The following is a 27,623-nucleotide window of genomic DNA, read 5'->3' on the forward strand; positions in this document are numbered from 1 at the left end:
CTGATACGGTCATATTTATTTTCCTTATATTTACATATATACAGTCATATTTCAAGAGATGAGAAAACATATTAGTAAAAAAAATTATTGTTAACATAAAATGCATTATTGAAACACATAGAAGCTTTGTTTTATCAGCATACGATTAGTTATGTTCATTTTAATCTTGCTATATAAAAATTGCTTTGAAAAAATTTGAACTATGAACCTAAACAATAACAGGGAATTCCCCCTGTCATACCGCGGACAGGGGCACCAAATCGTTCTCCAGGACATCTCGCCCAACGAGGGAACTGCAGAACTGTGAAAATAATGAAAGGCCTCGATTCTGCGCTGAACTTCGCAGGTTGCGCTGCAATTGCTGCGTTATCCGTAAACGGGTGTTTGATATTATACAGACTATATCGTCGGAAACATATCAAAGATATTTGTCAAGAATGTGGAAAGTCAAACGCAGAATTTTGCAACGTCTTATTCTTTCCAGATAAGCAAATTCCGTGTTTCAAATATCTGTTGACACCACAGGTAAGCCAACATATCTTTATTATATTTTGATTAATTGAAAAGTTCTATAACTTTGATAACTAGAAAAAATTCGCGTGCTTGGGTAGAACCAGAACATTACACTTTGCAACGTGTCAGTTGTTGAGGTCTCTCCAGGTTTAAGTAACCTGGATTGATCTCAAACTGACCCATAAAACAAGAAAGTGAGATAGAGCAGCATCAACACTTTCAGTTTGAAAGTCCCTGATCTTAAGTTGTTGTGACTCAACAATGTGAAATCCACAGCTTTGCTGCCAAACTTGGAAATCTAAAAAGACAATGTGTTGTTTGCTCCTCGAATTGAGAAACTTATTTGCAACAAACAGGACAGGGACACTAATGTTCTGTATAAATGAAATGAATACTTTTTTTTCAATATTATTTAAAACAGTGGTTCCCAACCTTTCTGACGGACCGGTTAAATTAAATAAAATGTACTCGCGGACCGGCAAAAATAAAATGAGTGGAATAGAAAATAATAACATATATTTGCGAATTGGTATGCAATGGTGGGCACTTGAAAACATTTCACATGAATAAAAACAAATAATGCGCCTGCCAAAAGTTTAAATAAGTAGATCAAACTTTCTCCTGAAAAAACTCATTCTTCTCGTTCTTATTAAAAAATATCAAAATACTTGTTTGTTAACTGATCTCATATTAATCCTTCTGCACGCATCAAACAAACCTGCAGAGTCGCAACAAGCTCATATTTTACTGGATGTCATGGCGAATCCCTGGAATATTATACTGTTCATGATTGTTTACAGGTTTGAACAACCCCTGTATTATACTATCAATCACAATCGGATGTTGATATTATTTTTTATCTATTATAAAACTATGCATTTAGGGCTGCTCCAGGAAGTCTTGTCTTCATTCTCACAATGAAAAGTCATCTTTCATTCAGTTGATCAGATATATTCTTCAGGCAAAAAAGTCGATTGATCTGTGTATGTTCAGTCTCACATGCCATGTAAGTTTATACTTATTGTTCTTTTTTTCTTATGTTATATATTCTTGATTCTCATATTATTTCAGTTTACAAACTATTTGTTAGACTAAGAAACAGTACAGTTTCCAGGAATCCTAAATTTGTCTCATGTTTATGCAACATTTGGATACGTAAACTCGGTAATTTTCCTAATTTTTCAACTTTTTTGATACATTTTGATATGACCAAATCACTATATTAGCATTCGTTATGGTGGCTATAATAGTTTACTATTTTTTCATCAGGAGCTAGCAACTGCTGTTTTAATAAAGTATCGACTTGGAGCAAGAGTTCGGGTCATTTCTGATACAGAATATATGAATATGAGTGGATCAAAGATACAAACTTTCATGGAAGAAGGTGAGATGATAAGGAGAATAAGTATTTTGTTAGATAGGCCATATTCATTGATTTGAGAGAATAAGGAATATTAAGTGAACCGCCAACTGGTGGTTGATGTTGAATGCGGTGGTAATATTGAGTTCCAAAAAACAGGACTTTTTCTGTTTTGATTAGCTGCGGAAATGTCTACATTTTCTGAAATTTTTTACAAAATCAGGAAAATGGTATAAATATTGAAATTTGTTTTTGACTTTCATGAGCATTATGTGTACAACATATTGTATCGCAGTGTTTTGCCTATTATATAAATAGTCATCTACTTTGGGACATAGGATGTTAATTGCATATCAGTAATGTCTCAGCTCTCAATATTAAATATCATTCCTATGGTAGGTAGTAGGTACTGCCTGAAATCCTCAAGTTGGCAGTAGTGTGTTGATTTTTCACAAATTGTATCCTGATGTTACGATAGCGATGATTTTATACATGGAAATTATAAAAGGGCATCATGTCTAATAAATCTATTTAAACATGATATACTCTACATTTGCATTCGTTTGGTCGTGCTTTGTGCTGCTTCCTAATTAACCATTCTACAACGCCATGATAAATCAGTTATTGATTATCATTCACATTTGCAAGTTGATTTATTTGCTGCAATGTGCAAGAATGAAAACATAATGTCTTTTCTTATACTGTTTGTTGCAAATATGCCTATTCGTGTTAACCAACGAAATCTCTTCCATATCACCCAGGAAATTATGATTTGAACAGTTTCTTCGAACTAGGGAAGTTTGTCACTTGTTCCACAAGATCTCTAATGAGGCATAACTGGTAAACATTTATGCTGCAATAACATCATGCAAACCTTGCAACTGATACATGATTTCAAACGCGTCTACGTGATTGCCATAATCATCTTTCACGTAATAATTAGCGGTGCAATGCGATTGTGTTTTGTACGATCCTGTAGACGTGTAGAGACTAATTTTATCCTACTTCGACTTCAGAGCTATTCTGAATCTACTCCAGATCCGACCCACAACTCCGGGCTTCACAAAAAACCTGACTCCCAACACCACACTCTACTTTTAAAACTCGCGTCAACGTCCAATTTAAACAGGACAAAATATTAGAATATTATTTACGTATTTATCCCGGGGGAAACCGAAGCCGATAAGACGACTTAATCACACGGCCTCTCGCCCATGTCGGGTATGGGATTAGTTTATTATTTGGTAATTTGTTTTAGATGCATGGACTTGGTGGTGGAGGAAGTCGTAACCCAGGGGTCGGCAACCTACGGCCCGCGTAGTAATATAATCGGACCAGCGACGCGTCACTGAATTTATTAACAAAACAGCTGTTTTGACGATTATATTCTTTACGTAACAGAATTTATTGTGAGACAGGTGTAGACTAAATTATATTATAATCTAGCCAGTATAAAATTCACAATTACTCGTTTAATTTGAATATAATTAGACGAATGGCAACAAAACGCAGAAAAGTTGATGCTAAGTGCAAAGGGTTCAATGGCGCCGAAAATATTCAAATGGTATTTTTTGAGATACAATGCAATGAAGAAATAAATCTATATTCTTTTCGAGAGATGTATCACTGCTTAATTTTTATTATTAAAAGTTTCATTCGTTCGGTTTTCAACTTTCTAAAAATATGCGCCAATCTTGCAATCCTTAATTTTGGCCCGCGAGCGACACAAGGTTGCCGACTCCTGTCGTAACCGATCAGCGGCGAATGCGTGAATGGCGGCGAAGAGTCCAGCAATCTTCTGGAACATAGTTATTCCTACCGGATTCGAACCTGCGATGGGTGTGATGGCGAGCGTATTACTAACACATAGCACGATGCACCACATCGCCGAACCTGCAAAACGTAATATGCAGTCTTTTTCGTTTTTTTCCGAATTGGATTACCCTAATACTCTTAACCTAATTAGTTCCTGTTTAAATTTGGGACTTCGGTCCAAGTCAGCAGCAATCTGTGATATAATATAAAATTGGGAACTATATATAATACCAGCACTTCTGCCGGTCTCAAATTCACCAACACTGGTTTCTAACACGCATGCTTTCAGCGTTGTTGTGTTGCATTCGGTAATATCGCGATATTAGAAATAGCATTGTTTGAAACACTAGACAACTATATGATAATTCTGTTTTCTCTGTTTTGTTTACCGATTTCATTAAAAATAGGTTTCGAAGTATAGTGACAATTCCTGTAAAATTGTTCTATTTATCGCTAGAATTTGGAAATCAACCAAAACGTTATTTTTACATAAATTTGCTATTTCGAAACTTGCGCATTGTATGTGGTGTGATTTTTATCTCGGTTTCCTGTTTCTTCCTACACGCTGTTAAAAAAATGAGAAATTTAACTATTTTTTATGTCACCCATCTTTATCACAATAATTTTTCATCAAATCCAAGAATGAGAAAATGTAAATGCAATTAAAGTTTCCGAATTTTGTTAACATTGTAAGCAATAAAACATTTAGGAAGTGTCAAAAACATCCAATTATTGACGCCTAATTTGCATACTGTACTAAACATTTATTTTTGATTGTTTTTGTCACGCTTATAATTTTTATTAGTATTTTATTTTGGTTTATTTAGCACAGAATGAAATTTGCTTGAATTTTGGCTTTTCATGTTGGCAAGTATTCAAGTTTTTGGAATAAGGTCAGATGCACTCGCTCAAATTCAAGAACGACAGCTCATATTTTTTATATCAATTTGAACAGGTAAAAACGAATCGAATATTCGTATCGTTATGTGCGATATTGTTTTATTCGAAAAATTATTATTTTAAGAAAATGGAGTCTTACAGTATGACCGAACACGCTTTCAATAAATTTTTCAAAATTGTTTAAAAATTATTTAAATTACCGATGAATGTAATTTTCCTGCTTTTCCAAATTTAAACTGTTTGAATATACATTGGCCCTCCGCGTTCTTCATTGAACATGAGTACATAGAAGGTATTTTATAATCAAAAATAAGTGTCACTTTGGTATGCGATTTCAGCGTCATAAAACTATAGTACGTGATCTCCCTTGCTCCACGCGATCCCAATCGCATGGAGCAGGGTATCCAAATTACGGCCCGCGGGCCGGATCTGGCCCACCAAAGTGCCCCATCCGTCCCACTTGTGCCAGTAGAAATTACGACCATAGTTTTAATGGATATAAATTTATGTTAAAAATGTCGATGGAAATAATGAATCGTGGACAAAAATAAATACCGTAATTCCTCATTTTTGAATATAATGTGTAAAACGAACCACATAATACCTCAAACTTACCCATCCGAATTTCCGAAGTATTAATCAAGGCGCCACTTGGCACACTAGAAGCTGTTACGCTAGTTATTCGAAAATAACTGTTTTGATTCGTAGTATCATATTGAGCCTCCGACCCAGTAACCAAGTCTATTATCTGTAACTGGCCCACTCGTGAAAGTAATTGCCCACTCCTGGCATAGAGGCATATTTATAGAATTCAGTTCGCAATTCAAACCCTATCCTCGTTGGTTGGGTTAATACTGAAATATCAAGGATCCAATTTATTATCTAAACATTGTGCCTGACGGGTTTCAAGTATAAAACTGTGCGGCGGGAATTTCATATTCCAAGAATAAAATTAACGTTTGTGTTAATATCGACCAACTAATAAACAAAAGCATAGTCGCGGCATCATTCAATTATGTAAAAGGTACACACAAGCCAATTGTGGCATTTTGACATTCAGGAATATATCCCAACTGCATGTTGTTTATCAGAAATGTCACGTATACAATGCTGCTCTCAGCTATGCCAACCAAATCGTATTGGGCGGTTTCCAAGATTTCTTTGCATTGACGTTTGTATATTAAATAGTTTTTAAAATTATTTCATGATTCTCCTGATATCTATTTCTGAACTTGATTTACAATATATTTTTTCTATGTAAAATTTGCTATTTTTGCATATATATATTGGTTTTGACAATAATAAGTTGATTTGCATCATTTAAAATTGAAATTAATTTATTGGAATAGAAACGTCAGTAGTCGCATTTGCCCATTTCCTAAAAGCAAACTCCATTTGTATTATCTTTCACGATACTTAATTTACGTTTGAATATCGCCGAATCGTTCAAACCACAAATAAAACTTTTCAATTTTCTATATTTCACAGCTGAATTTCGCGTTAGCACTAATATAAGTGTTTTCTCGTTTAGCAAGCTTGAACGTAGGGATCATTGTGTTCTTATAAATACAATTTTACATGCCTTAAAAACATCCGGTCGTATTTTTAGATCAATTGCGATTAATTAACGTACCCGTCATGGTTTGTTTATTTTACGTTTTCATTGAAAGCTCCCGGTAGCGTTAACGGTGTCAATAACGCGGAAATGGTTTTGAATACTAATTGATGAATAATAATATGTAATGGAGGTTTGATTACCAATTTGATTAGGCAATTGTCGTTCACGATGACATTGACAGTTGCAGCGGAAGACTTGGTGTGGGCGAACACATGTTGTGTTCGGATCCTATGCGACCACACCCGGGGTAAATTGGGTAGAGTAGACAATGCCGAACCGAGAGGATTCTGGTCCTTACAAAAAATACCCACCCCGTTTCTCAGTTTAGGCGGGCGATGTGAAGAATAATTTATATTATTATTGTTTTGATTAGATTCGTTTTGCTATCTAAACTCAAAAAGTGAAAAAAAAATCGCAAAAGCAACAATGCTGTGTTCTATTGGCGTTAAAAGGATATATTATTTGATTACTAGATGTGAACGACCTCCAAATATGAATTCTTTTGTTAAAAAAATAAACACATAGCTTTTACGGACATGTTTACTTTGCAAGATCTCCAGATATGCCTAAAATGTTTTCTGAAGAATTCCACTTCACGCGTATTTCTTTGGAATAAAGAAAGTTTTGTTCCGTTGCTTGAAGTAAATGAACATGGTCGGCGGGCACCTCTCTGGCCCAAAGGCGTGATCTCGTTGAACTATGGGTGGATTTGCTGACAATTTAGTCGTATATATTTCAGATCACAGTTTGTTGCCGAATTTGTCCCAGCTCTTGCGCCTCTGCCAAGCTCATCTCACACAGTTTCCAATGTCACGCGCGTAATTCAAACTTCGGGTATAGTTTTTGGACTGGGTTTTGTTTGGGTTTATTTTCGAGGAATCGGGTATTATTACAGCTTGATTAATACCTCCTTTTTAAAGACAATTTATGCATACTTGGGCACCAGCATCGATACGAGTGCTCGTATATTCCTAGTGCGAACCCGCCCGCCTTGATTTCGAAACATGAAGCCCCCAGCCAAGTCTGATTCTTATTTGCTTTGAAGTATAGTTCTAAATTTGAAATAGCCACGTTAGCGCTATGTTTCTGACATTCTAAAATTGCGTTGCTTGCTTCATTCCAACTCATGGTAGTACCGAACGAGAGAACGAGACGTGCAACTTCGCATGTAATTTTCTTTTTAAAACAATAAAATCGATGTAATCGGTGTTGGGATTTTTAGCCGTAGTGCGTATAAAAATGTTTGTTTAAATTTCCTAGTTTTTTGTTTTCATGTTGACCGTTGTGTTCTGCTAGTCCAAACAGGTCAAAATTGAATTAAAATAAGATAAATCATTTTTAACATTCCATTATGATTATTTTATGACGTCATATTGTGACCTGATTGAATATGAAAATCAGAAATTGCTTCCACGTATTGAATTGTTACTTTCCAAGAGTGAACTTTTATTTTAGTTTGTGTTCTGCAAATGACTGATTAATAGATAGGTAGTTGTAGAATTATCCAAAGTCACTCCCAATGACAATGAATAATGACTATTTTTGAGTTCATATAGTGGAAAGGTCATTCCATGAAATGTAGTTATGTATTCATGAAAACATCAACTGACCTATGTACCGGCAATTATAATGATCCATTCCTTGGCAGTTGTAAATGTCGGTGTTTTAGGGCCAATTTAGTCAATATCATATCGTCACGCTAATAACCGAATTGCGTAAGTCATTTTTAGCCGTTTTGAGAAAAACGTAAAAAACTTCCTAATGATATTGCTATGCCACTGAGAGTCGATAATTTGCCATGGTTCTATTTTTGATCGTAGTCGAATTTAAGTTAATTTGTATGACGCAGTCATGTGACGTCATAATAGCGCACTGTGACTTAGGCAGAAATGTGTCTATGACTATGGGACATACGGAATTTTGCAACTTGACCATATGTACCAGTCCTGAAAAAACCAAACAATCGAAAAACGAATGTAATTCTTAGTATATACGAAGTCTAATTCCCAAAATAGCTAATCTGTTTCAATTACATTTTTTTCATGTTTAAAAATATATATTTCATCAATACAACACGCTCTGCACATCCACCGAAATAAGAATAAAGTTAAATATAAAGAATAAAACAGCAATCTCAATCTACCCTTATATAAAAGCCAACAAGGTGAATTGGACTCGTACAGTGAATATCACAAGTGCACGCCTTCACATACTGTAGTATAAATTGAAATTTATAAGCGCTAAGCTAGAATCTGAGATGCAAAAACTCGAAAATCCTTCGCCGATGTTATATTGCCTTTGTGGCGTCACAATAGTGCTGCGTTAACAATGATAATTCATTATGACGAAACAATTGAACAAATTTGCATATCATACAAAATCTCCATTTTTATGGGTTTCGGAATTCTTAAAATAAAATCTGAGTTACATAAATACCTATTTTATGAAATCTCAAAACCGCCAAAAATGACTTACGCAATTCGGTTATTAGCGTGACGATATCATAACAAGTGTTGGTCATTTTTATAGACTAGAAGATCACCCAACATCTCTTAACAACGAATTTTTAGGTTGCAAGGGAAATCTACGAGGAAAATGAAAAGTTTTTCAGCGTTCCAATCTCCCAATTTAGCTTCTTAACTCTGGTATTTAAAAACAATGAATTATAAAATTTTATTCACGGAAAGAACCGTCTTTAGCGCATTGTTACATCACAATTCTTATATGCCAGTCACGTGTCTTATTTTATGAGGTCGGTAACCATGTACGTCGTTTGTCGTGGCGTTGACCGCGCAGAGTGTAGTCTTAGCGTAGTGACTTGAAATAAATAAAAATGGATGTCTTTTTAGTAATGTAAATTGTAATAGACGACGAAATGAAAACGCTCGACTCTCAACATTGGATGATTCAAGATCTAGACCTAGAGTAAATGTGACTTCATCTCGACGCACCATTTAATGCGAACGAAGCAGTGTGTGCACATTTGATGAGTGAAAAGTTGCATATTGCGACAGATACTGAAGGCCGGCTAGGATGTCGTATTTGCGACTGACAGCTAACGACGTTTCTGCAACAATTCGCGACGAGGTACGTGCGCCAGCAAGGATTTTCGATACTGACGGCTATTAAAATTAAGCTCGCAATCGCCTCGATTCCCTTGGCGACTTGCGTATTCCGCTCAGTAAAATAGAGCTGTGTAATGAAGATATAACGAAAAGAAAATTTCAATTTCATAAATCTCACCGAGTCAATGGACTGTTTCTAATGAATAGTTGTCTGTATTTGAGTCAAACAGTACTAACATCAAAAATACATTTTGCGATAAATAGGATAGGGTCGCGAGTAGACGTAAAACTCAGATTTGGGTCGCGCTCGAAAAAGTTTAAAAACCACTGGTTTATATGAAATATATAATTTTTGACAATATAACCCAGCCTAGCTGATATTGGAATAAGATAACAAAAATGTTTCTACTTTTATCATATAGATGCGAAACAGTAAGTCAAGTAACAAATTTGCGATTTCCTTAAATTTTTCCCCGTATTGGTGATAAGTCAATTACACTCTTATTTTTTATTGTTTAACTGGTATGTATATATCGTGTAGCGAACCAACTGATTTGGAAAGTGAACTCATATCGACAAATTTTCTGTCATCCAACTCATCGTGATGTTGCATTTTTGTTTCAAGTTATTTCACGCCAGTAAAAACAAATAATTGAAAGTGATTCTACTTGTCGTTACATTCCTGATACGGTTATGAATTTTAGTAAAATTTACCAAAATTATAAAGTATTTTTACAAAGAAATGCACTTATCGTAATTCTGTATGATTGAAATGAAACGCAAAGCTTGCACGAGATGCCTTTTAACGCTCATTTGAACGTGACCACGGGAACATGTTGCTAAAAGTAAATTCTCAGTTACAGACGCTTTTCCAAGAAAGCTTCTGGCGTAAACATTCCGTTAACAAGAACAAAACTCAACCTTCAAAAATTGGATTTCAAAGTTGTTTACAGCAACAGAAACTATTCGCTCTGATTATACTACAGATTTCAATGACATGTTGGTTAAAGACGATTTTCATCCGACATCCAGTTAGTTTAATATGACATGTTTTGTCATAATGCAAACTATTAGAACAAGTCAAAATGTATATATTTGAAAATTTAGCAATCGACGAATATGTTGGATGACGCTAAAAATTATTGCTGCACGATTTACCAAAATAGGTTTTTGGAATAGTGCACATCACTAGTTTGAAGTAGCAGAATCTCATTACACCTTATACAAGTTTTGCCGATCTTTCTGCGTCTGGAACCAAACTTTGCAAAAAAAGTGTTAAATTAGTATTATGTGAAATATTTTCTACGCTTTTGTGGCTATTGAAGCGTCGTTAGGGGGGGGGGGGGGGGGGGGCGGCTATCTGGAGCCTAAGCTACCAGATATTTTGTGGCTACAGCGCATAACCACCTAAATATTTTATATACAAACTCTAAAATCTATCCTTTCCTCCAGCGTTTAATTTTTTTAATTCAATTTTCAATATTAATTTCAATTTAATTCAAAAAAGTTTCAATTTCGATTTGTATAATTGAAAGTTTAATTTTAAAATTTAAGACCTTCATATCATCGTTTTAGTGACTAGTTCCACTTCTCAGTGTGACATAGGTAACACACAACCACAACAGTACATGAAAGATGAAACGTTAAACGAGGGGCTGGCTAACGTCTTCTAACTTTTTAATTTTCAGGAATCGCGGTTCGGCACGACCGTTCGTCCTATCTCATGCATCATAAGTTCGTGATAATTGATGAAAAAATAGTTATAACTGGATCTTTTAATTGGACACATGCAGCTGTTATAGGTAATAATTATGATGTTTGGAATCATTGTATCAGTTAATACCTATAAATATTGGTTACATTTTCTTCTCATTTCTAATGTTGTTGAACTAATCCTGTCCATATTCTTGAAGAACACTTGACCATTATCAAATAGGGATTATGTTTGGCGATTCCCAGCCAATACGGATATGAAAACCGGTTCGTTGAGTTCGTTTTGGAAATTTATTTATTTGTATTTTTATCACTTTTCATAAAAATGTTATTTATACTCGAATCCCAAAGTATATAGGTAACGATCGATATCTTCTTTCATTATCTTTTCTTCGTCTATTCAAGGAAATTATGAGAATGTCGTTGCTACCAACAACCAAAAAATCGTTCAACCGTACATAGGTGAATTCGATCGTTTGTGGGAACTATTCGATGCTGAACATGACGAACAAGGAAAAACCGTTATCAGGAATAATCTGTTAGGAAAAGGTGATATGTACTATCACAAGTGATTCTGATAATGCGTAGCAACGAGAGTGGTATCACTATAAGGATATTCCTTGCGATTACCTCTGTTTTGTTCACGGCAAAATGATATTTTCTGACTGCCAATCAGAAAGGGTGGCTTGAATGTTTTTTTAGAATCTCTCGTCAAACTAAATTTTAATTGCAAATGTATATATATACCTCGTCAATGTGAAAAACGTTTTCAATACAATGCCAACTTCTGGTAATCTTTTTGAAGCAGAAAAGATGCTCAACAAATATTGCCCACGATGTACCGGTTTAGTTACACTAATTCTATTACTGTACAAATTCGACTTTATGGATTCGAATTAAATTTCCCCCCTTTTCGGTACTTTACGTACCGGTAACTGTTTTCCAATTGTACTGACACGTACCGATTCTAGAACTAAAAGCACTAGAGTTTAATTTGAAACAAGCAAGTCTTGGCATCTCCGAAATTCTCGACAGCATTGCTCTTGATTTTTTTCAAATGCCTAACCATTAGCTTGGTTTGAAAAAAAATGCATAACAAATTCAAGATTTGAATAAGAAAAAATTCTACTTAATGAGAAATCGATTTTTCGATTCGTTTTACTAGGTGAATCGTTATAATTTTTATGACTTTTTTTGTCTCCTGTAATTGCAAACATGCCAATGTTAATATCCGGCAGGTGATTGGCAATGTGTTTAGCAAAACATCGTCTTTTGTTTGAGAATCGAACGAAGAAATGGCATCGAAATGATTGTTTATCACGATCAAAATATTCGCTATTCATAATCTTGATTTCGACTTCCTTTCGTGCCTCGTCCCAACGATCATTAATTCCGTCGTATTGTGCGGAATGACTTGCAAAAATAATTAAAACAAACATAGATTGTGTACGGGATTAAAAGGCTACGGCCATTTTGCTTTCCGAAAATTACCCGGATTTTTGTTTTTAAACGGTTTAAAAATTTGTTTTAGCGTTACACGAGAGAAAATAATGTCGGACGGAGATATGCTTTGACCTTCTGTTAAATATTGGTAATTTTCTGCACATAATATGAGACTGTGATGAATCGTGTTTACAGAATTTTATTTGAACCTAAACAATTAGATATTATTTAAAACCATTAGAAAGTTATAACATAAGGGGTGAACCGGAAAGATTCTGGGTGTTCCATTGTATAAAATTTACATACACATCATGCGACTCTTTTGCAGGATCTTATCCGAAGCGAATATGTGGGACGCCTCCAAATAAATAAATTTTATTTGCACCTTAAATGTAAGACGATGGATAGATGAAATAAAACGTGAAAGTTGATTAATTTAAAATGTTCAAATCGCCATTCATTCAAACTCGCGCTTGCGCTTCTTATTTAGATTCCGAACGAATTTGCCGACTCTGCATGATTTCTAATTTTTCATCAGGCTTTTCGAAATTGAAAGTAATTATTTTAAGTAATTAATCATTGTTACACAATAATTATAGTGTAAAATACCACGTCTTGCCAGCTGGTAAACTTTTATCTCTGACAAACGAAAATTAGGAATAGTGTAATGCTGATTATCTAAAAATTAATATTTAGTCCTGGGGTGGAATGTAACCTTTGAACCGGACTGTGCATTGGATTTGTAGAATAAAGATACATCTACTTGTGACAAAATGGCAACAAAATTGTCTATATTTTATAGTAATAATTTTTGTCTTAATCATGGCCTGCTCCAAATTACTACGAAGTTAGGCAGTATTTGGTTCTATTCTGGTCTGGAAAAAATGCTAACTCGATTTAATATTTTTAGTGTTTTTTAGGTTGAATGTTGCAATTTTAAAAGTAAATTCACATTCTTCGTTTTAAAAGTTTTCAAAATATCACTACACTTTCCTTAGCGTTATTTTCATTCAGTGTTCATATTTTTTTTTGCCTAGACACATTACGTGGATCAGGGATCCTGCCTTTTTCTTTAGTTCATTACTTGTTTTTCTTTTTTAATATTGCTTCAGCCACTTTCGTTTTAATATTAAAATGAGAAAAGTAACGAAAATTGTATTTTATTGATGTGTGATGAAACGTGTAGTTTGGTGATTCTTGTAATTTGTAACGGCATATCTTAGTCAATTCTTAAACTGATTTTTAGGATGCATTTTATACATCGAAGCATCGAAAGTTAGCGCTATACACATTCTTTGAAAATCACTCCCCCGTTCGATTAGGTGATTGCTCATACTACCTACAAAAAGTGAAAAAGACCAAGTCCTAATAAGGATATAGATTCAAGCTGCATGAAAATTTTCAGCGTTTCCGTTTTCGTACATATGATTAGGCGTATATTTAAAACTACTATAAATACCAATATAGTTGCAACTACAAAAACAAACAATTCGCATTCCTTATCTAGTAATCAACATATTTTGTAGATTATTACGTGAAATATAAACTAATCTGATGAATGGCATAAGGTCATTAAATAGAATACCGACTTTTCTGTATATTATTCTTAGATCAAGTGCTGATAATAATTGGGATTTCTACCATTGTTACTATACTTGAAATATTAAGTTTTTACTGAAGAGATTGTATTGGCAATTTGTATTGTTGTCATTTCGCCATCGTAGGAAAAGTTTGATATAGTACTAAAGTATTATTACGGAGAGGACCGAGTCAAAAGTATCAAAATATTCGTTTGATTTCTATTATGTTCTACCGATTGAATTAGGAATGACGGTATATACCCGAAAGTAGCCATTATGCAAGTCTGGTACTTTTACAAGTACGATTCGGCTATCGCCCGAGGAAAAATATTTCAAATATTTAAATCTAGTTCAAGTGATACCTGACAGTTTAAAAACAAACAAATCACATCGTTGCAAGCAGTTAATCTCGTTAAATATGAGGACACTCTCTCGTAAAATATTCATTTAATTTAGTATGTGCCACTTGCATGTATATATAAAATTTTAATGATATTTTTACAGTTATTTGGTGTCCCAGTTGGAAAAATATAGCTCTGATGTAATCTCACAGCAATATTACAATATTCGTGACTTGAAAGAAAAAGATTCAGATCACATGCCACTGCTTTGAATATATATATATATATCTAAAATTATTCATATATATATTTATAAAATATATAAAAGCGTCATAAAATTTTCGATCCTGAGCAATTAAGCCAATTTACATCAAAATAAGTATTTTCCAGCTTAATTTATAATTTGATTTTGCGAAAATGCGCCTGATCTGTACATAAACCATTGTGCATGCTACAGGTTTCTCCTTTAGGATAGTTCATTTGCATAAGACACTTTTTAGTTTTGTCGAAGCGCCATTTTGAAACGATCATTGTCATATTACACTCGAAATTAGTAATATAATATTGAAATTTTATGCCGAAATCAAATGCACTGGCCATTAAGTACAAAAGTTCATGATGACCTGTGATTTAATAATGACAAGGCCTTTTTTAATCGGTGAAATGGTTAGGATTTATAATAACAAACCTAGCATCCTGCATTTCTAGTTTGCCATGCCGTAATTGAAGATGTTTTCATTTTCTGTGGTCACCAAAAATAGCACATTTCTATCTTCTTATATGACTGGTACGAACATAATTCATCTCTTTGTGAAATGCATACTTAGCATGTTTTCTATTCACAGTGAAAACTATTACTGCTTTGAGTTTCTTTACCGAGTAAAGCCATGTTGTAATTTATAAAATGCGACATCATGCTTATAATATCGCATAATCACGTCATAATTAATTTTAAAAAATTCGCAACATTTCGAATAACATGAATTATAAACTTTTTACTCGTAAAATAAGAAATATAACACAAAATTACGTTCTGACTCTTTAATTGTTTCAATTGAAAAGAGAAAGTAGTTATGTATAACTATAAGTATGAAATAGAAAATATAATTTGTTAATGGCAAGTTTTCAATTATATTAATAGATACATTGATAAATACTGTTAACGATTATTACGATGCGTTGCGATTATCGTAACTATTTGAATCGACATTTTAAATGTCACAAAAAAAATATTCATTTATATCTCATTAAAATGCATTAAATTTTCATTTACGATAAGTTAATATTATTTAATATCGCCAAACTGAATATGATAAATCGTGAAATCATATCACCTATCACCAAGCTTTATATAAATTGCAAAAAAAGATGCTTCCATTTTAAGAACCTCTTACAAATTCATTTGTATCACATCGTATCAAAGTTGAATGTGTTCCTTTGTAATCTAAAGGTAGGAATATTAACAAGGGTAACTAACGATCCCTTTTCAATAATCTGAAAACGAACGTTCGCCTCTAAATGAATTGGAAAATTTCTGTGCTCTGTAAATTATAAATCTAAAACAATCAGGCGGATAATTATGTTACTTTTAGAAAATTTCATTTTAAATGTGACTTTCGTCAAAGCACCTTCATGAATAAAGAATTATAACACATCTAAATTTTCACTGGCAAAATTTCAGAAAAACGTAACATAAATAAACTGGTGTCCTGACGGTGGAATCGTGCAAAAGTATAGCGTCAACTGATCAATAAAAATACTTAAATTGACGTGGCGTCAAAAAATTTTGTCGTGTCAAGTTACATGTTGAGGTAACAAGTAATTATGTGGAGTCGAGAATTTTTCTGATTATTTATTGATCAAAGGTAATCGTTTATTATATTTTAACTTAGAGCAATTTGAGACCAGATATCATAGAAAGATAAAAATGAGGCTTTGATGAAACCTATAGTCTTGAACAGGGCATAATTCGAATGGCGAAATCACCATTCTTTTCAACATTTTCGGCCGTTTGATATACCTGTATCAACTGTAGTATTCAGAACCAAATAGAGTAGAGGCAAGTAATTTAGCCTGTCGAATATATATGCAGTTGGCTTTGCTTGTAGTCGTTATACGATTTACACCTCTTTGACTTGATTCTTTGTGTTAAAGCACACCACACAAGAGATCAGAGGCAAGATTTTAACTCATACACGTCTTACATGAGAGTAAGCCGATCGTTTTTTATATAAATAAATACAAGATCGCACGAGCGATAAACATTCTCTTGAAAACTAAGGTAAATTATAAAGTGAATTATTATTAAGTAAAGGAGAGTTTATAATCATGTGAAATCTATAAAATAATGATGGCTACTGTGTACCATGTTGATATTGTATCAATTCAGTTATAGGTCAATTCACACATGAAGTGCGCGCCATGTCGCTTGGCACATGTTCTGATCCATACGATCTTGTTGTTGCATAATGTTCTCAAAATCATTTTTTCGTCATGTATTTCTAATAAAACGAATAAACACTTTTTTGATTATTAATGTGCTAATAATGATCTCTTTCGGGTCAGTACAAACTCAATGATCGATTATCATAAATTACATTTCACATTAATTACGTGATACTACTAAATGCCGGTTGTAATTAATGACTTCGTGGGATAGAGTTGTTTTCAATTTATTTTAAATTTGTGATAGTTCGTTTTATAGGTTACCTTCGTATCATCGTGACTTGCAGAAAGCTAATAGTTGCAAATTGACATGATTTTTTCGGTATTGCTTCAAAGTACTGCCTAAAAACACTGCGTAAATTTACTCGTTTTTTCGTATCAATGTAAACCATGAATATGAAAAATTTTGCAACCAAATATCAAGTTGGACACGTCCATGTGCAGCAAAATATATCGATTTTTATCATCCAGGCCATGAAGGGATTTTTCGTATTCTTTGCATGTCGCATAACGCAAAAATTGTATTTAAGTGAACTGAATTGTTTTACAATTCACCCATCGGCAAAAAAAGTCGAAACTGCGATTTAGAATTTCTCGTCAGAGTATATAAAGCGATATCCGCTGATTAGATTGCCTAGAGCAACAGATTTAACCTCACTGAAGATGTAAGCTAGTAAGTATTCAGGCTGCTGATTGCGGCTTCGATTTAATGAGTTAGCTGTGAAAACATTACAGCTGTTCGGTGTATATAATAATGTAATGTATATAATATTCTTGGTCTCGATTTGGTAAAATACTGAGACAAAGAATTCAGAATTTGTTTTCTCCTCCGAAGTATTAATTCATTTAGGAGTCACTAAATAAATATTTCAGTAATTAAAAACCGTTTGCTTGTCATAATAGAAAAACAGTCGAAGATTTAGTTGATCGCATTAATAAGGCGTTCGACAACGATAGCCTCACGGGAAATTAAAAATGTTTACAAAATGACATGTTAGCACGCCTGTAGTCCCCGAAACAAGTCTTAAACGTGGATATGTGTGAATCATGGCCAGCAGCAATATACCTTTCATACACAATCAAAACTATTAGATAACGTATTATCCTGTCAGATTGATCCGAACTTTTTTCACAATTGATTACCGAAACAAATTATAAATTTCGGTCGTTTCACCAATAGGAATAGATTATTCGTAAACGCTAATAATATAAATTTGATGCGCGCATTGCTTATGGATCGTATGTGTTATGTCGCTGTTCATAGCCAGTTTTAGTAGTTAATAGTTCTTCATTCTGTGTTGGCTGAGTTACCTATCTAAGGCTATATTGTGAAAAATAAAACGCTTTTTGTATTGTGCTCAAGCATTACTATAAGACGCCGTCGCAAAATTTATTTACGAAAACAAAACAGTTACTGAAGCAAGTCACACTATATATATATATATATATATATATATGAGCTGATCAACGAACGATGATGTACGTATTAGTATTGTATTCCAACTGAAATGTAAAAGGAATAAGACAAATATATAATTAAAATAATTAATAATAATTAAACTTATATATACGTCTTATTAGGTTTCCTAAAAGTAAAGTTACGAAAGTTTAAACGCAAATATGTCACTCTTGCTTGGCGATTCTTCCGACGGCAACAATGACGAATTGTTGTTTGGTGACACATCTTCGAATACAGGGACGAATAACGGTGGTCTTCTTTTTGGAAATGAAAATTCCGACGAGCAAGGCGGCGGCCTCCTCTTCGAGAATGAAAACTCAAACAGTCCAGACGGTGGTCTATTGTTAGATGATTCAAATGATGAAGGAATTTTATTAAATGACAACAATGGTAATGGTGGTGGTGGTCTGCTATTTGACAATGATAACCAACCTATCAACACCGACAACGGCTTGCTATTTGGCGATGGAGGAAGGTCTAACACTGGAGGAATACCATTTGTGTCTGTTGCCGAGCCAGAACCCGAAGGGGAGCCTGAGGGATACCCTGAACTAGAACAATTCACCGTCACAGTTGACAAATGCAAACGAGAATGGAATCCGTGGGCAGAACCGGAACCTGAAGGAGAGCCAGAAGGGGTTTACCGACCGTACGCTGAGCCGCCAGCACCAATGCTCCAACCAAGCGGTTATAGGGAGCGAGGAACATACAGTACCCTTGCGGCTGTTGTAGCAACGCTTATCATTGTATTGAATATAGTGGTCCTAGTTGTGCTCTCCAGGAAACCGAAACAAAGGAAGTCATTGTCGTGTTTGATCGGATTGATCGCAGGTAACTTGTCATACTTTATGAGAATTTTTACCGAATAAGCTTCTGTACAAACGATCAGTTGGAGGTAACTATAAGGTAACCAGTAACTTCTGAAATCACCAGAATCTTTCTTTAGTAATGACACAACAGTATGGTTAATGGTGCCAATTTCCACCTGTAGAGTGCATATTGTGCTGATTTATCTGTCAGCAAGTTTGATTTTTTATACTACGAATATTTCATGATTAAACCAGTTAGCTCATCCTCAGATTCGGCGTCGTAACGTTATCATCAATTATGTTTTGGTAATAAACAGGCAGATTGGTGACATTCCGGGGTAAGATCGTAGTTAATAGTTATATATTTATTAATGGTAATTTTACAGCATTCGACATTGTTGGTGGATTGCAATTTCTCTGGTTTAGCAGTTTTGACGTCCAACTCATGTTTACGCACGCTGACATGTGGATTATAGTGATGTGTGGAATTTGGATGTTGACTATGGCTCCTCAGATATCAGCTATGATGCATTTCGGTCTTCACTTGTAAGAATTTATCTTTAAACTTTAATGAAAATTCATTGTAAAACTAAATTTTGTATATACCACGTCTCAGAGGAAGTCTATATTTTTGATACAATAATCTTAAGTGTTAGTCTTCGTCTTCTTAATAGATTCTCTATAGGGTGCTCCAGAAGTATGCGCACCAAGATGTCTCACAAGCTGAATCCTAACCGGTACACACATACTATGTCCCGGTTGTGCGCCATCTTGGTGCGCATACTTCAGGAGGTCCACTCTATACAATTCAAATTCTCGTGATACAAGATTAATTCCTAACAATGATTTGGTTCTATTTTAGGTGTAGTTAAGCATTGTCGAATGATATTTTATATTCGAATAAAACCCATTGTTTTGACATATTCAGATTGGATGAATTACAAGTTGGTGTAAACAATGCTAAAATATCGTCTGGAAGAATAATATTCATTGTTTTGACCGTTTTTGTACTTCCCGTCGGTTTGTTCATACCACCGCTGGCAGGATGGAACTGCATTGGTTGTCGTAGTAAGTTATCATACTTATTCAGAATTATCTGACATTATAACAAGACAGAAATGAACTAAACTGCCGTCATGTAAACACAGTACGCCGATTCGTCGAACGACCAGCAAAAAAAAAAATTGTACACTTCGTTCCAACAACAATTTTCCAAGACGATCCATAGGTTTAGTTTGTGATCAAATTCTACTAAATTGCCATTCTCATTTAGTTCTTTACATAATCCCATAATTTTTTCTAGATTTCTTGTACATATGTAATGTTGGTTTGTAGTAATGTATGATTTTAAGTGGTTAGTGTTTGCGAAGTGTTAAATATTCTGTGAAAGTGTAAAAGCAATGGCAGAGTTGTGAATTTCTTCAGATTTTGGATGGAGAAACCTCGGCCCATGAACCACACAAGCCCAAAAAGAGTCACATGTTTGTAGATTCAAAGTTGTGTCGAGCGCCATCTAGCGATATGTAATTTCGAAAGTCTTCAATATTAGCGAGAACCTCAATTAAAAAACAGCCAGGAGATTTAAAATAAAATCATTTTTATCATAATGTACAATTTTTTCCAGGCCCTCTAGATGACTATTACTATTGCGCACGGAAATGCTCAATGGCAATCTTTCCATTTACTAAAATTTACGTTCTATTGATGGTTGTTCTTTTGTTTGCTGCCATGGTGATCGTCATCTCAATTTACACTACTATATACGTCACAATGTGTCAGAAGTAAGTTGAACAATCAAAATCTACCTAAGTTTCATAGTTATCAAACTAAGTTTAAAAAAATCAAATTCCTATTTAGAAAATGTGAAAGGAGATTGAGTCCTAAATCTGGCAAGGCTGATGTGGTGAAAACGACAATGTTACTTCTCGTCGCATATATATTATGCGTCTTACCGGTTTCAATAGTGATGGTCTTCGATTACGTTAATTACAAATGCGATCCTCATATCATAAACGCTTTCCATGTAAGTAAAAAAAGAACCTCCTTAACAAATTAATACTATTTCAACTATCACTATTAGAGTTTAACGGATTAGACTAATTTGCATAAAACGTTGACGTCTGGTGGTTGTTTATTTTGTTATATGGGATTTCGTTATTCGGGTAGTTTATTGAACGTATCAATCTACGGAGCATACCTGTAAATTTTCTTCATTTTTTGGTCGTATTACACTATCGCCATGAATCAATTTTTCGAACTTTACACAACCTTGGAACATTTATCATCATTTTTCAGTGATCAGTCAAGCTGTATGGCAGCCTAGAGTAGGCCATTCAAATATCGGTACTATATATATCCATTCACATTCCAAATCTAAAGTTTTATTCGGAATAAAGACACATATAACTGACAAACACATACCTTTAAAAATAGATCAAAATTGAATTTCAACATTTTCAATTTTGATTAATCACACACAAATAGGACAGAATACTAAGAGTAATGTCAAAGCAAATGACACCAACTCATTAATGAAATTCTTTTTATAGGGAACGCTATTTGTCAGCTTTTTGAGCAATCTGGCGAACCCAATAATCGTTTTCTCTTGCCTGCCATCGATGCGAAATACGAAGAAGCAAGTAAAAGTGGAAGACAACGGAAGTTTAAAAAGAATTTCCAGCTCATCGACAGAAGAGAATGGAATAAATGGGGTAAGTTTTTGCGAATGAGCACGAGTTTTCAAGCCCCAAGATGTGTTCTTATCAATTGAATGTGTAGACGGCAACTTGCTGTTTACCATAATTATTAACGTTTTATACCACGTGCTGAACTGTTTCCCCAGATATACATAATAAATAAAACACAATATATTGGGACATTATAGCACTGTTAAGACGTCAGCGATTACTCGTTTTTTGGCAATGTGAAGCGTGAAACAATATTTATCGCATTTATACAATATCATCATGTATGCTGTTCAAGTAAAGCTATTTTACCTAAAATTCGTTTTTATTCTATTTAGGCGTTTACTGTAGATGAAAAACCACCACTCGACGACGAAACTCCAGATACCAAAGTATGAGAGAAATGATCGTAAATACAGAAACAAAAAATACACAAACAAAACATCAATGAGTATTGTATTCAAGACAGTTAACTACTTATTAGCTGAAAAGTCCCAAAGCTTTTGAATTATATTTGGAGTCAACTAGCTACATTAAATAGAATACGGTCTTGCAATAGAGTAGAACAATCTTGACCAAGCTACCAAGAGAAACCTTTTTGTAATGAGCTAATTTAAAAGATACCACTGCGATGCTAAAAACTATGAAAGGTGTTCTCATCTGCTTGAGGAATTACCATTTGAAAGTATTTTAGTTTCAATCTTTTAACTACAAAATTATCTCTGTTTTTATTTTTTTGTTGCAAATTCTTCAAACCAAAATATTACGGTTGCATGATGAGCATAATCAATGTTTGGTGCATATGAAAAAGCAATATAGCCAATTTCAAATATTATATTGATTTATTCTACACCTCAACGTTTATACATATCATAAGAGGAAATTTGTTATAATCCATTGTCAGCATTAATCGAAACATTATTTCGCCTCTACTATGACATTGGGAAAATGCACACAATGAACATCGACGTCATGGTTTTACTAAGAAAACTCTATGAGTTAATTTTTTTTATCTTATAAATATTGTAAATTTTAACAATAATAAATATAGTACACATGTGCAAGTTGATTCACTGATAGGCGGAGGTACACAGTATTCGAATTTGAGAGGAACAGATTATGCCACTTTCGGCAAGTATGAAGAGCCACGCATATCCAGCATTTAACGTCCTGGGATCAATTCTATGATACTACCTAAACAAGAATATTCACAAAGATCGCAAACATTTATGTTGGGGAAAATTAGGAATGATTAGAAATCGATACACAACACATGGAAGCGAGGATGTATTTCATGACCTATCAACACTCAATTCTTATTCCTATTATAAAGAATTAAACTACGTCCATTTTGCAAGGATACATTACATTAGTTAGAATTCGAGCTTGTGAATAAAACAGTGGGAATATCGTCAGCATGCATTTAATGCTACGGCAATGGACTAGTTTATGAGCTGATCTATATATATATATATAAGCTGTCGGGGCAAAATATTAGCTGTCTGGTACTGCTTAAGTCGTATTTTTAATATCTATCATGTTCATTTTGCCACATTCTGGAAATCCAAAAAAGGGCAAGATAACTAATACACGAAAAACCTGGTCCAAAGAACGGATCTCTTTCCTTGACACCAACGTACAATTTCATTTGAAGCAAGAGTCTCAAGATGTCAGCGACAGCGATTTATGTTTTATCTTTCTTACCCCAACGTTGTACAGAACGTTCCATTTACCAAAACGACGCTGATTTTGTACTGATAGAACACTTAGATTCTATGTGTACCAAGCAACTTTGAAAATAATTGCTACCCGGAAAATGTGGCTGATCTATCAAAGCGACTCGGATATTTCTCCCGCGCAAAAAAGCTTCCGCATTTGAAGTGTTGGCCGAATCGTTACTTATACTCAAACAAATAGAGATGTAAGTTTCGAATCTGATTATACTTAGCATAACAATATACTATCGTTAATTTTCGTCAAATTTGAAATACCTAAAGGATAGATTGTTACTATATAATATTAATGAACTAGCCTACTGTTGGAAGCAAATATATATATATAAAATTCATCAAATACCCGATACATTATGACTGAAAAATTTATTTTCTGTTACTAGACCGAAACTCAGTTTTTTTTTATTAAATAAATTCTTATTTGCAAACAATGCTGGATGTAGAGTAATCGTTTTCTTCTAAAATTGATCTTTAAAATTCATTCTGATGATAAGCGCTAGATTCAATGTCGTTTGCGACACGATTTTAAAAGAAGCAATGATTACGCGGGAAATATCACAGACCTATGTTGTTAATAAAGAATATTGTAATGATGTTGTTATTATAATTATATTATATTGGTACGTTAAAGAAGCGTTTATATATTGAATTGTTTGTACAACTTCATAACATTTCAAGTAGTGGAACAACATTGAGCGAAATCACTAGTTGCTACAAAACTGTGACCATATGAAATATACCAACCCACAGAGTGTTACGACATGGAAAAACCTGCGAACACAAAAATAAAAACACACCTTTGTTCGATGTTGAGTCTGATGACGACCGTATAAATAAGCACTAAGTAACCAGGTAACGAAGATAACGTGCAATTCTAAAACGGAGTTGCGTGGATATATCTTCTCGGAATCAGCCGATGATTGAAAAATCTACTCCAGTGGAAAATATGCCATGGCTGTGATTCCGCACACTAGCCTAAGATAATGTATATTAACAAATCAGGCCAAATAACCCCCGTTCTCATTTGGAGGTAATTTTCGCAAAATTTACTCTCTAATGAAAATTTCAGTATGGGTCATACAATAAACATTAGACAAGTAAAATGAAGGCGAAATCGACAGACCTCCAGGAGCACAACAAAGAAAAAAAAATATGTAAAATGTAATAGCTTTTTGGAAAACGATCTCATCTGTCAGTATTTAAAGATTTAAACCAGCAGCGAAAAAAGAGAAGAGTTTCATTAAACAACCAAAAATTACTAAAACAAGCTGGACATGCCTTTTTTCAACAACTGAAATATTTTAGTAGTCATTGATGGTTTGAACTTTGTTTTGAATTGTCAGGCATTTAATAGTTTCTAAATCACATACAGATTAAACTACACCTTTCTCAAATAAATTCCAAGTCACTGAAGTGATATAATCAAACTATCCATAGTCAGATATACCCTACTACACATGAAGACGAATGAGCAAGAGCAAACAAATACTGTGAAGTACGTGACTTAGGCTTTATTGTTAGATATAATGTCCGTCCACATGTTTGAAATATTGCCCGGCTCAAAGGAGGATTCTTATTCTCGACACAAACTGCTACGCTTTTAAAGTGGAGCAATTTTAAGTATCATACTTTATCACCCGCTTGGTGCTCTAATTTTACGCTCGGTTGGAAACATGACGGTTGTAGTTCGCACCTAACCCCAGCCATTATCGATTTGCCTAAAATTAGAAATGCACTTTCTATTTCATCATAATTACTAGGATTTCGATCTTTTAGGCACGTAACAATATTTTATTCCTAAATAGCTCAGACGGGCGTTACTTGTTTAGTCTGCTGTAGCCAGAATTACGCAAATTATTTTGCATAAAAGTGTCCAGAACGCCCAATTAGTGATGAACATTTGTCACAGTCTGAAGATGTTGCTACTGGGGTTGTAGATCAGGGGTTGACAAACTTTTGTCGTTCGCGGGCCAAAATTAAAGGTTGCAAGTCATTGGCGGGCCGCACATATTTTTAGAAAGTTAAAAACCGAAGGAATGGCCAATGAATCACACTTTTTTAAACAAATTTCAGTTAAATTTCAAGCAGTGCGCGAAGACTGATCATTTGAATATTTTCTGCGCCATTAAACCATTTTAACTCAGCATCAACTTTTTTACGTTCTGTTGCCATTTGTCTAATTACAATCAATTTATAGACCCATTAAACGAGTGATTGTTAATTATATACTTGTTAGATTATAATATAATTTAGTGTCTCGAAATGAATTCTGTTACGTAAAGAATATAATCGCCAATACAGTTGTTTTGTTAATATAATTCAGTGAAGCGTTGCGGGCCGGATTATAATGTTCCGCGAGCATCATCTGGCCCGCGGGCCGTAGTTTGCCGACGCCTGTTGTAGATGAATCAGAAGACTCAAGGATTCCGGATTGGTTGTTCATTGTACGGCAACTCCGATATCAAACTCAGCATGAACAGAGGGCACAACAAAACGCAACCGACCTCCAGACCCTAATATTAAAGAGTAACACATATAGTTTTGAGTAATGCTAAAATTTTTGTGAAGTATAAATATATATTTCAAAGACACCAGGATGCAGGAATTAAATGAGGAAACTTCGGGGGAAAGAACTTAAGATTTTATGTATAGGAAACAGTTAAATTGCGTAATATTTTCCTAATTGCGTGTTTTCAGGATAAAACGAAATTGAGGGCTCAAATAGAAAAATGAATCATCCGTTTTACATTGCAAATAGCCGACTGTATTTAGGTCATACATGATTCGGCGACGCATTTATTATTTATTTTGTATTTGTATGACGACAGAGCTTATGCTTCATCTCAGAACCTCTAATGGTCGTGAACTCCAACGACGACACGCTTAAAGTTAGTAGATTCTGATAAAGTAATCGCTGTAGTGAGTGACTCCTTTTGTACTAGACCATTAAATTTGTCAAACCCCATATCCTGCAATTTTTTGCAAAATCGCAGTCCAAATAAAAGCATTTTCAACAGTATGCTCAAAATTCTTATTTGTATCACCTAGGCCTACTTTCATTATGATTGTCTTTTGACTAACATGGATTTAATCATCACCGTGAAAACGTGTTTCTCACGTTACTTATTCATCAATATATAAATCCGGTTCAGAATGATGACTCCACGATATAGCTCGTTAGTATCAAGTTCAATTCAATTTGTTTGTAGATAGAGTCACGCTTTTCATGACATCATTTCTGCAGTCCGATAATTTTTATGTAAAATCATCGGAGGAAAGAACCCCATATGCGTACTCAAATGGGACGATAATTGTACAAGATATTTTGTTTGTATGCCGGTACCCAAAACTTAATCCGAAGCATACACAGATATTCATTACTAATATTCTGATACAATATTTGCAAACAAATAATAATATCGTTGACTCCCACCTTTCTAACGACAGTGAAAACATTTATCCCATCAGAGTGCAGACTATAAAAAAGTAATAGTTACGGATGCAATTATTACTATGGAAAGTTTATTGTAGCATTGGGGAGCTGATTAGAAATAACCATGGCCCCGGCGCGACAGTGTATATGAACCTGTGGCTCCATTCTCGACGCTCTATTTTTCTTCCTAAGAGTCAAGCTCCAGCTTTATACCATCGATGTTTTTTGTATTACCACTACAATGAGACATCAGCCCAAGCTGTGAAATCTTTTTTCAAAGTTTTAAATATACAAATTCAACTTGAAAGTATTTATAAGCTGAAAATAATATATATATTCCATTATTTATATAGCTTATTACAAAATTTTGAATGTGAAATAGATATTAGATGGTTAGGATCTGGAGCGACTAAAATTTCTGGCAGCTCCGTCTTCATATGTTATAGTAAGCTTGGCTCAACCAAAATGTCACGGTTCCGTGGATCCAAGCTCTGACTTCAACCTTGGTTTATTATCAAAGCGTTTTTGTTGAATATAATAATAATGCACGCTTATAGATTTAAAATTGATCAAAGCTCCGTAATGTTCAACAGAATCAATTTGGTAATACTCCTTCTGCTCAAATTAAACAACTATCTGACATATGGGGGCGTTGTCAAACACTGAATACAGCTGAAAACCACTGAATACAAAAACTGAATACACGGCGCGA

At 34.2% G+C, this 27,623-nt stretch overlaps 2 protein-coding genes across 2 annotated transcripts; both read left to right on the plus strand.

Moving 5' to 3' along the window:
• The first annotated feature begins 159 nt into the window (after window positions 1-159).
• LOC120348390 (mitochondrial cardiolipin hydrolase-like) lies at window positions 160-13,461 on the plus strand. The gene is made up of 5 exons (XM_039418502.2): window positions 160-525; window positions 1,397-1,519; window positions 1,783-1,897; window positions 10,960-11,073; window positions 11,390-13,461. The coding sequence occupies exons 1-5, from the start codon at window positions 313-315 to the stop codon at window positions 11,554-11,556; spliced, it is 732 nt and encodes a 243-aa protein (XP_039274436.2). The 5' UTR covers window positions 160-312; the 3' UTR covers window positions 11,557-13,461.
• A 4,913-nt stretch (window positions 13,462-18,374) lies between these two features.
• On the plus strand, window positions 18,375-22,804 carry LOC120348483 (uncharacterized). Its single transcript, XM_039418608.2, has 7 exons — window positions 18,375-19,083; window positions 19,448-19,607; window positions 19,990-20,129; window positions 20,686-20,842; window positions 20,919-21,084; window positions 21,611-21,772; window positions 22,084-22,804. The coding sequence occupies exons 1-7, from the start codon at window positions 18,414-18,416 to the stop codon at window positions 22,141-22,143; spliced, it is 1,515 nt and encodes a 504-aa protein (XP_039274542.2). The 5' UTR covers window positions 18,375-18,413; the 3' UTR covers window positions 22,144-22,804.
• The last annotated feature ends 4,819 nt before the right edge of the window (window positions 22,805-27,623 follow it).

The sequence above is a fragment of the Styela clava genome, chromosome 1 (genome assembly GCF_964204865.1).
Source record: "Styela clava chromosome 1, kaStyClav1.hap1.2, whole genome shotgun sequence".
NCBI lineage: Eukaryota > Metazoa > Chordata > Ascidiacea > Stolidobranchia > Styelidae > Styela > Styela clava.

What these genes read in the sequence shown, in the direction of transcription:
- LOC120348390 (XM_039418502.2), top strand. Translation starts at nt 313, where the DNA reads ATGAAAGGCCTCGATTCTGCGCTGAACTTCGCAGGTTGCGCTGCAATT. An exon ending in ACAAACTTTCATGGAAGAAG is followed by an intron (nt 1,898 to 10,959) that starts GTGAGATGATAA and finishes TTTAATTTTCAG; the next exon opens with GAATCGCGGTTCGGCACGAC. An exon ending in GACACATGCAGCTGTTATAG is followed by an intron (nt 11,074 to 11,389) that starts GTAATAATTATG and finishes CGTCTATTCAAG; the next exon opens with GAAATTATGAGAATGTCGTT.
- LOC120348483 (XM_039418608.2), top strand. Translation starts at nt 18,414, where the DNA reads ATGTCACTCTTGCTTGGCGATTCTTCCGACGGCAACAATGACGAATTG. An exon ending in TTTGATCGGATTGATCGCAG is followed by an intron (nt 19,084 to 19,447) that starts GTAACTTGTCAT and finishes GTAATTTTACAG; the next exon opens with CATTCGACATTGTTGGTGGA. An exon ending in ATATCATAAACGCTTTCCAT is followed by an intron (nt 21,085 to 21,610) that starts GTAAGTAAAAAA and finishes TTCTTTTTATAG; the next exon opens with GGAACGCTATTTGTCAGCTT.